This window comes from Octopus bimaculoides, chromosome 20 (assembly GCF_001194135.2).
Source record: "Octopus bimaculoides isolate UCB-OBI-ISO-001 chromosome 20, ASM119413v2, whole genome shotgun sequence".
NCBI lineage: Eukaryota > Metazoa > Mollusca > Cephalopoda > Octopoda > Octopodidae > Octopus > Octopus bimaculoides.
This window is the reverse complement of record NC_069000.1, coordinates 18,209,354-18,218,238: the sequence shown is the minus strand read 5'-3', so window position 1 is coordinate 18,218,238 and position 8,885 is coordinate 18,209,354. Positions and strand designations below refer to the sequence as shown.

General features: G+C 34.6%; 2 protein-coding genes across 3 annotated transcripts in view; one reads left to right on the top strand and one right to left on the bottom strand.

The window, feature by feature from the left end:
• LOC106878368 (maestro heat-like repeat-containing protein family member 1) overlaps positions 1-1,554 on the bottom strand; it is a 101,989-nt gene extending 100,435 nt beyond the window's left edge. The window contains exon 1 of the mRNA XM_014927559.2: positions 1,243-1,554. Within this exon, the coding sequence (XP_014783045.2) occupies positions 1,243-1,294 (52 nt within the window). The 5' untranslated portion in view covers positions 1,295-1,554. The remainder of the gene's footprint in view (positions 1-1,242) is intronic.
• Positions 1,555-1,656: 102 nt separating this feature from the next.
• LOC106878369 (adenine phosphoribosyltransferase) lies at positions 1,657-7,668 on the top strand. Of its 2 annotated transcripts, none has more exons than XM_052975171.1 (5): positions 1,657-1,677; positions 2,847-2,949; positions 4,313-4,550; positions 6,034-6,112; positions 7,208-7,668. In XM_052975171.1, the coding sequence occupies exons 2-5, from the start codon at positions 2,861-2,863 to the stop codon at positions 7,345-7,347; spliced, it is 546 nt and encodes a 181-aa protein (XP_052831131.1). In that variant the 5' UTR covers positions 1,657-1,677; positions 2,847-2,860; the 3' UTR covers positions 7,348-7,668. The 2 variants fall into 2 exon arrangements, with proteins under 2 accessions (XP_052831131.1, XP_014783046.1); XM_014927560.2 differs by lacking the exon at positions 1,657-1,677 and adding an exon at positions 1,901-2,016.
• The last annotated feature ends 1,217 nt before the right edge of the window (positions 7,669-8,885 follow it).

The window sequence follows — 8,885 nt, the reverse complement described above, 5'->3', positions numbered from 1 at the left end:
ATATATATATATATATATAACGTGAGAGAGTTAGGGGTTGGGGGTTAGACAGACATAGAAAATAACAATGATGATTTATTAAAAAGCTGGGGAAGAAACGATCATGCCTTTCTTAACATAAACGACGGTAAATTAAATGAAGTCTTTTCATTCAGGAACTGACCTGTCGCTATCTCGGCAGATACACGCCTCTTAAGCTACGGTGATAGCCATTATTATAGATGTTGTTTAGCACTAAATCAACTCTGATCGCGCAAACTTACAAAGGTGTTCCAGTCATGGCCATTCTTTTATTTATTTAGTTATGTTTGAATGTTCAGGGCTACCTTATACAAAGTGTCATTTCATTTTAAGACGGTGAGGTGTGATTAGAGGAAGCTTGGCTCATAGCAGAAACGAAAACACGGAAAGAAAGGTTCAGAATATACACACAGCGAAACAAAGGCAAATTCTCTCCATAAAAATATTTGTTATACACATACACACACATTATACGTATAATCCACTAACAGCATAAACACAACAGCAAACATCACAATTTCACTAGAATATAGCTGTAAACTGTTTAATTATCTGTTGTAATTAACTTCATACATATTACTTACATATGCATGTATACAAACGTACTCACACACAAATACAGAACAAGCATACAAAATCATATACACAAATAAATAAATGTGCTGATCGAAAGCATTGCACAGGCATTCATGGACTCATGTAATCAATTGATTTCCGTATTTTGGTTATTTCCTTGAAATTAAAAAAAAAAGACAAACAAACCAGAAACAATTATCCATAACTGCTCTTAACTGAATATGACACAAATAATGTTTAATATTTATAACATATTCCCAACCTTGTTTTGTCCTGTAAATATCTTCGATATTGTTATTGAGCTAGTCTCAGATCAACAAAGAGAACTGTCAAGCGAAGATATTTTTAAGTACCGACTGAAGCTATTAATGTGTCGTGAATCGGAAGATGCATGGTCATGCATGACAGATATCTTCCCCTAACGACTCCCACGAAAAGATCCATCAATATTCAAACATCATCGGTGGGTGATCCTCCATGAGGACAAACAGAAGCTTCCTTCTTCGAGATCGAGAACAGTTGCCCACACAGACACATAGATTAAAAAAACTGTTTATGACCCCGCTCGCCATCACCGCTTGTGATGGGCACTTTATACATACACTACGCACCAGGTATATGTATATATATAAACTATGTACTCACTGTCAACCTGTCCGCCTGTTTCTCGTACTCCGTCCTTCTTAGATGAAGGCATGTTGATGCCTCCTTACTTTTTTCCTTTTATTTGAATTGAGAATAATTTTCCTTTTGCCAGCGATGACTCTTCTCAGTGATTGGTATTGTTGATACTGCAAATCGCAAGTTCCCTCTTCAAAAAGAAGCCCTCTTCCACTGTTAACTTGAAGTGGGCCATACACTGATTAATAAATCATTAGCACCATCATCACAACTGACAATACAGCTATCAGTCATATGACGGATACAGATGACATAGTCCACCACCTATCGGTAGGGGGCGTTGCTCACCGCTTATATATCAGGTGCTCTATAGATGCGCATTTTAGTAAACAGAAGCTGCACTGTGCCTTACATTATTTCTTTTTGTAACATCATGAATTTATGCAATCCTTTTAAATTGTGCATATTTATTTTCTTTCTTTCTTTCTTACTTTTTTTCTATTTATATAACGGAAATTGGATTCTTTAAATGAGTTGTATAAACTCCTGTTATTTTGAAACTGCACGAGAAAAATGGGATTTTGAATAAATTGCCTTGTTATTCACAAACTTAAGTTTTAATAAACCACGATAGTATATAATAGTTTCAGCATACAAGGTAGAGAGATACGGACTATGTTTTTGATGTTAACTATTTTCATCTGTCACCGGTCGGTGTTACATTCCGTCTTGCGTAGATGATTATTTTGTTTCACTTTTCTCCGTTCACAGTTGTACGAAGTACCGTTAATAGCTTAGGTAGAATCCATCAATTATACTTTTTGTTTTCTTTATACAAATACCATTGTTCAAAGCTTTCAATATATATATATATATATATGCTGTTGCTTTAAAGTCGAACGATGTATTCAATTTTAAAACTTAGAGGGTGTAGCTTTATGGTACACAGTTAGCACTGGTTCTACGTTCTGTACGTTGCTCAGGCTAATATTCAGAAGAACGATACCTATGTATTCAAATAATAAATGTTTTTGTTTTTCTTCGAAGCAGTGAAACTCAAAGTTTTCTTTAAAGAAGAAATCCCGTCCTCTATGACATCGTTTAGTTATGTGTGTGTGCACCTCTTTTGTCCACTGCTCGCACTAACTTCTAGGTTGCTTTATCGCTCTGATAGATATCGTAGTTCAAATGTTCGTGGGTGTTTTCCTGGATCAGAGCTGATTTCGCGACAAAATTTCAGAATAGATATCCTACACCTCATGGGAGAAAAAAAGGTTATAAAAGCGGGTGCACGTGTGGAAAAAAAAAAAAAATACTAGAGAAAATTGAAGGAAAAAGTGGTACCCTTTTCTTTCCTATGACGCCATGAAGCATGTTCTGAAACTTGTTACTGTTTTATTCGATACCTATTATACATCTAACTTGATTCCAATACTACAATACATGCCCTCTATGAAATCTATTTTCCTACCTTACTCCCATTACACATCTATGAGTCACATCTGAAGATGTTTTTGCCCCTCTGGTATATTATCTAGAGAATGTGAGCACGACAAGCTTGTAGGTTTCAACAGGTGCCAAATGCTTCTTGGAATTTTAAGGAACCCATTTGTTTTTTACTCTTTCAGATAATATTGCAGAAATGAAAACTGAAGAAGATGAAAGGGTCGTCAAAATCAAAGAAGTGTTGAAATATTTCCCAGATTTTCCCAAGAAAGGGATTAACTTTTGGTAGGCAACACTTTCTTTCACCTTATTCTTATTTTTGTCTTATTTCTTCGTTTCTTTTCAGTATTTGAATAACTACTGTTACCCATTTTAAAGTTTACTAAAAATTTCATATGCTGGATGTGAGAAAGTCAAAGTTCAAATGACTGAAAAATCAGAAGGTAATTGTTTAGTTTAGTGATATTTAAAAAGTAAATAAAAATTAAGGGGGAGATAACTAGTAAAAGGCCATACATAAGTCCATTTACTGTAGTAAGGTAACATGGCGAATTATAATTTTTGCACATGTATAAATTCATGATTAGTCAACACCGTGCCAACCACAGAAAAATCTTGTCACGTGATTCGGCTAATTGGGTGATATTCTAAGATTGATTCATGGTTGAGGATTTCAATTTCAGGAACAATGAATTGTGGTCCCACTGGTCTTCCACGTGCCATTCTGATCAATCCAAAGTAAATAATATCTAGTGTTTATGTTGACTTGTGTCCCTATACTAGTTATCTCCCCCTCAACTTTTTTTACTTTTTTTAATGTCACAAAACTGAACATTTACCAATCAGAATATTGAAAGACTGCTCAAAGTATTGTGTACCATAATGTTAAAAGATGAAGACTCCAAATTGTGAAATATTTTAAGGAAAAATTAGACAAACTATCTCAAAAGATATTCATTTACAGTTTTAAAAGGGTGGTTATTTGAAAAACATATTTTCTCTGTAATTTTTTAAAAGTTGATTGCCAGGATATCAAAGACATAAACAGTAACATATTTATTGTCAGTGGTGGGCAAGGTTCTGCTAACAGCTAATCAGCAAAGCTAACTTTACATTTAGCGAATAAGCGTTTTCACTAACTTTGGAAACCGTTAGTGGTTTATTTATATTAGCATAAGAACAATTATAATCAAGTACCTACCTATATTAATTGTGAATTCACCAATACCTGCTTGTACATGTGCAAAGTTTGTGTACCCACATGCCTGCTTTCATGTGTATTGGTGCACCCATAATGCCCTCATGCATGTGTGTGGTGGTTCACTCTCAATACCATCTCAGCTATCTGAGTTGGTGTACTTCTTATACACCCCCACATACTTACTTCAATATTTAAAATAATCTCAAGGCAGCAACTTGGCAGACTTGTTACCACATTGGACAAAATGCTTAGCGCCATTTCTTCTGACTTTACATTCTGTGTTCAAATGCCACTGGGGTTGACTTTGACTTTCAACCCTTTGAGATTTATAAAATAAGTACCAGTTAAGCACTGAAGTTGATGAATTCGACTTAGCCCTTCCTCTGAAATTTCTGGCCTTGTGCCAAAATTTGAAACCAATATTTAAATAAATCTCTCCGTTTGCAGTGATGTTTTACCAGTTTTACAAAACCCTCCAGTCTTCAAGGGCCTCATTTCCAAAATGGTTGAAGTAATAAAAGAACATGCTCCAGACGTTGAACTAATTGTTGGACTCGAAGCTAGGGGATTCCTTTTCGGGCCTCTTATTGCTACCGAATTAAATGTAGGTTTTGTTCCTATTCGCAAGAAGGGAAAATTGCCAGGACCAACATATTCAGTAAATTTCAAACTTGAATATGGCGAGGTAATGTTTTCTCATTTTTCTTTTATAAGTGTTTGCATCTGCACACATGCACATGTATACATACACATATAGATACTTACACTTAATAATAGGCATGAATCTGAACACACACTGACTTACATCCACAATAACAAGTGTATAATACAATTATATGCATGTACACACATACAGAGAAATATTATGTTATATATGTTATATAATATGGCGTTGGGAAGGGCATCCAGCTGTAGAAACTCTGCCAGATCAGATTGCAGCCTTCTGGCTTGTCAGTCCTCAGTCAAATTGTCCAACCCATGCTAGCATGGAAAGCGGACATTAAACGATGATGATGATAATAGAGCAATAAGTGTTTAGTAATGTTATTTAATAGAACAGCAGTGTTGTATTGTAATGTTTTAGAAGCAACTAGCAATGGTGTATCGTGAAGGCCAATCTCAAAATGCTGAACCTTACTAAGGAGATGACAGAGGACCGAGATATGTGACACATTGCTGTACTTGAGGAGACCTGCTCACCACAACACAGTTGAGATCCTAAAACCAAGGTGCCATGTAAGAAGCATTGGTATGGGTGCTGGTGCCACGTAAAAGGCATCCTGTATGCTCTGTAGAGTGTTTGGCATTAGGAAATGCATTCAGCCATAGAAACCAAGCCAAAACAGACTATGGAACTTGGTGTCGCCCCCTGACCTTACCAGTTCCTCTCAAGCCATCCAACTCATGCCAATATGAAAAATGGATGTTAAATTTTGATGACAATGATGTTGAATGGTATATAGCAAAAGGGAAATGGTATATAGTAATTTTGTTATATAATAGAACAGTAATGTTATACAGTAATTTTGTTTCTTAATAGAACAGCAATAGTATGTAGCAGTGTTGTATAAAAGGACAGCAATGGTATATTGTGATGTTATTATATAATAAAACAGCAATGATGTGGAAGAATTTTTTTTTATAGCTGTATCATGCAATAATGTTAAGGTGACAAGCTGACAGAATCGTTTGCACACCAAGTAAAATGTTTAGCAGCATTTCATCTATCTTTACATTCTGGGTTCAAATCCCACCAAGGTTGACTTTGCCTTTCATCCTTTCAGGATGAATAAAATAAGTACCAGTTGGGGCTCAGTGTAATCAACTCCCCTGAAATTGCTGACCTTGTACCAAAATTTGAAATCAATTTTATAGAAGGCAGCAAGCTGGCAGAATTGTTAGCATGCTGGGTAAAATGCTTAGTGGCATTTCATCTATCTTTACATTCCAATCAACTTGACCCCCTCCCTCGGAATTGCTGGCATTGTGCCAAAATTTGAAATTAATATTATACAGTAATGCTAGAGAGTGGTCATGGTACATAGCAATGTTGTGCAATAGAGAAGGAACAGTGTGATAGATGGAGTGGTATAGTACTCTCTAAAATAGATTTATACTCCTTAAAATAGATTTTTATATAATAAAATGATTTTGTGTTTGTATTGAAGGATTCTTTTGAAGTACAATCAACAGCTGTGAGGAGCGGTCAGAAAATTGTTATTGTGGATGACCTGTTAGCTACTGGAGGTAAATATTTTATTTTCAACAATTATCATTGTCTGTGTATTGATATTGATGTGTATCTCTGTTATCTACTTCCTCTTCATTTAACTTTATGAGAGTTTGAATGTGTGCATGTGTACGTGTGTCAATTATTAGTTACGTTAAGGAAATGGAACAGTTCTCATTAGCCTTCTTAGAATTCTACCCCATCTTCTACCTAGCCTTGTTGAGAGGGTTTGTAATGTAGACGTTTCAAGTAAGGGATCTAATGAGTGTATACAGCGGTGAGAGGATAGGCAGAAGGGATCATATAAATGCAATCTGGTGCAATCACTATCAGGGTACCCTTGAAACTCTTAAAGTGGAAGTGTGTCCATGACCAGGTTATAAGTTGTGGCAACAAATTTGACATTTTATGAAATAAATTTAAAATCTAAACTGAATTTAACTGCATTCTATGTTGAATTACTAGAACAATTCTTCCACAATTTAATTGCTCTCTCTCTCATACATATATATATATCTGTGTGTATGTATATATGTATATATATATATCTGTGTGTATATATATATATATATATATATATATATATATATATACATACATACATACACACATAGATAAAATATTTGTACATGTGTATATATATATATATATATATATATATACATATATATAAATTCTGGTGTCCATGACACATGGTTCACATTTGCTATGATGTGTGTGATTTACACACCAAGTGCCTATATGAAAGGATCTCTCAAGGCTAATAGCACAGTATTCAGTGTTCTAATAAGACATCCATGTTAAGTTGGATATACAGACTACCTTTTGATATTAATACAACTTTCATCACTGATAATTAATGTGTATGTGCATGTTTTTTTTTGTTATTGCTAAAACTAGCCAGATCTGTGCTCTTAAACTTACTCTACAATGTCATTCTGATAACAAACCATCGCATCATTAAAATCTCAAAGCTGCAATGATTAATGCAAAACAATGCAAAAAGAGACTATTACATTTCACAGAGTAATCTGAATTTTAATGAGTTAAACTGTTTCACAGCTGTTATTGTATGTTAGCAATCTCAGTCACCTTCCATCATTTTCTTGCAGGAACTTTAAAGGCTGCTGTTGAGCTGATGACAAAGGAAAAAGCAATCGTGCAGCTGTGTCTGGTTGTGGTAGAGTTAAAGGAATTTATTGGCAAACGATCGGACTTAAAAGTGCCTGTAAATTCCCTCGTACAAGTTTAAAGACTTTTCGTCTGTTCTGCTGAAAATGGTTTTATTTGGCCTTATCATGACTTGCTGCTTCCATGATAAGTGCGGTTGATTTATGGATATATTAATCAAAATGTTTTTCTCTTTTTCTTAAACCTCTTTGAAAATAACGTTTGTGAGGAATGTACTCATTCCACTCTATTTCTGAAATGGTTTTTTTAAGGACATGTCTTTGGACTTTTTGATTTCCATATTTTTCCAAAAGACTTTTTATCCACTTTTATAGCTAAATTATATTTTAAAATTTTATGTTTTTATTCAAAATTTTGTGAATATAAACTGTTTATTATTTAATCTCTCTAAAAGATTTTGGCATTAATATTATTATTAATATTATTATTATTAATATTATTATTAATATTATTATTAATATTATTATTAATATTATTATTAATATTATTATTAATATTATTATTATTATTATTATTATTATTATTATTATTAATATTATTATTAAGGCGGTAAGCTGGCAGAATCATAAGTGTGCTGGGCAAAATGCTTAGCGGCATTTCATCCATCCTTACATTCTGAGCTCAAATTCTTCAGGGATGACTTTGCCTTTCATCCTTTCTGAGTCAATAAAATAAGAACCAGTTGAACACTGGGGTCAATGCAATCAGCCATCCCCCTCCCCCAACATTTCAGGCCTTGTGCCTATAGTAGAAGGGATTATTATTATTATTATTTATTAATGCGGGCAAAATGCTTAGTAGCATTTCTTACGTCCTTACATTCTGAGCTCAAATTCTGCCATGGCCGACTTTGTCTTTCATCCTTTTTCTGAGTCAATAAAACAAGCACTAGGTAAGCATGGAGTTTGACGTAATCAACTCTCTCCTCCTCCCTCAAAATTTCAGACCTTGTGCCTATTGTAGCAAGAATTATTATTATTGAATTAGCAGAGTCATTTTAGAGTGATGAAAGATATCTTGCGGTATTTGTTTTGGCTCCTTATGCTTTGAGTTCAAATCCTGTTGAGGTCAACTTTACATTTGATCTCCTCAGGATCAATAACAAAAATGCCAGTCAAGTGCTGCAATTGATATTGTCTATTAATCCACTCTACTCAAAATTTCAAGTTTTGTGCCTAAATTAGAAAACATTGTTATTATTAGCTGGCAGAATCGTTAGCATGTTGGGCAAAATGCTTAACGGCATTTCATTCATTTTCTCATTCTGGGTTCAAGTTAAGCCAAGGTCAACTTTGCCTTTCATCCTTCTAGGGTCGATAAAGTAAGTACCAGCTGAGCACTAGAGTTGATGTAATTGACAAGACTCACCACTACCACCGCCCCAAAAAAAAAATATATAGACGCAGGAGTGGCTGTGTGTTAAGTAGCTTGCTTACCAGCCACATGGTTCCAGGTTCAGTCACACTGTGTGGCACCTTGGGCAAGTGTCTTCCACTATTGCCTCGGGCCGACCAAAGCCTTGTGAGTGGATTTGGTAGACGGAAACTGAAAGAAGCTTGTCGTATGTATATATATATATATATATATATATATATATAT

Coding starts and splice junctions, on each gene's coding strand:
- LOC106878369 (XM_014927560.2), top strand. CDS start 1,956: ATGATTATTTTGTTTCACTTTTCTCCGTTCACAGTTGTACGAAGTACC. Junction 2,017..2,846: donor AAGTACCGTTAATAGCTTAG/GTAGAATCCATC, acceptor TTACTCTTTCAG/ATAATATTGCAGAAATGAAA. Junction 4,551..6,033: donor TCAAACTTGAATATGGCGAG/GTAATGTTTTCT, acceptor TTTGTATTGAAG/GATTCTTTTGAAGTACAATC.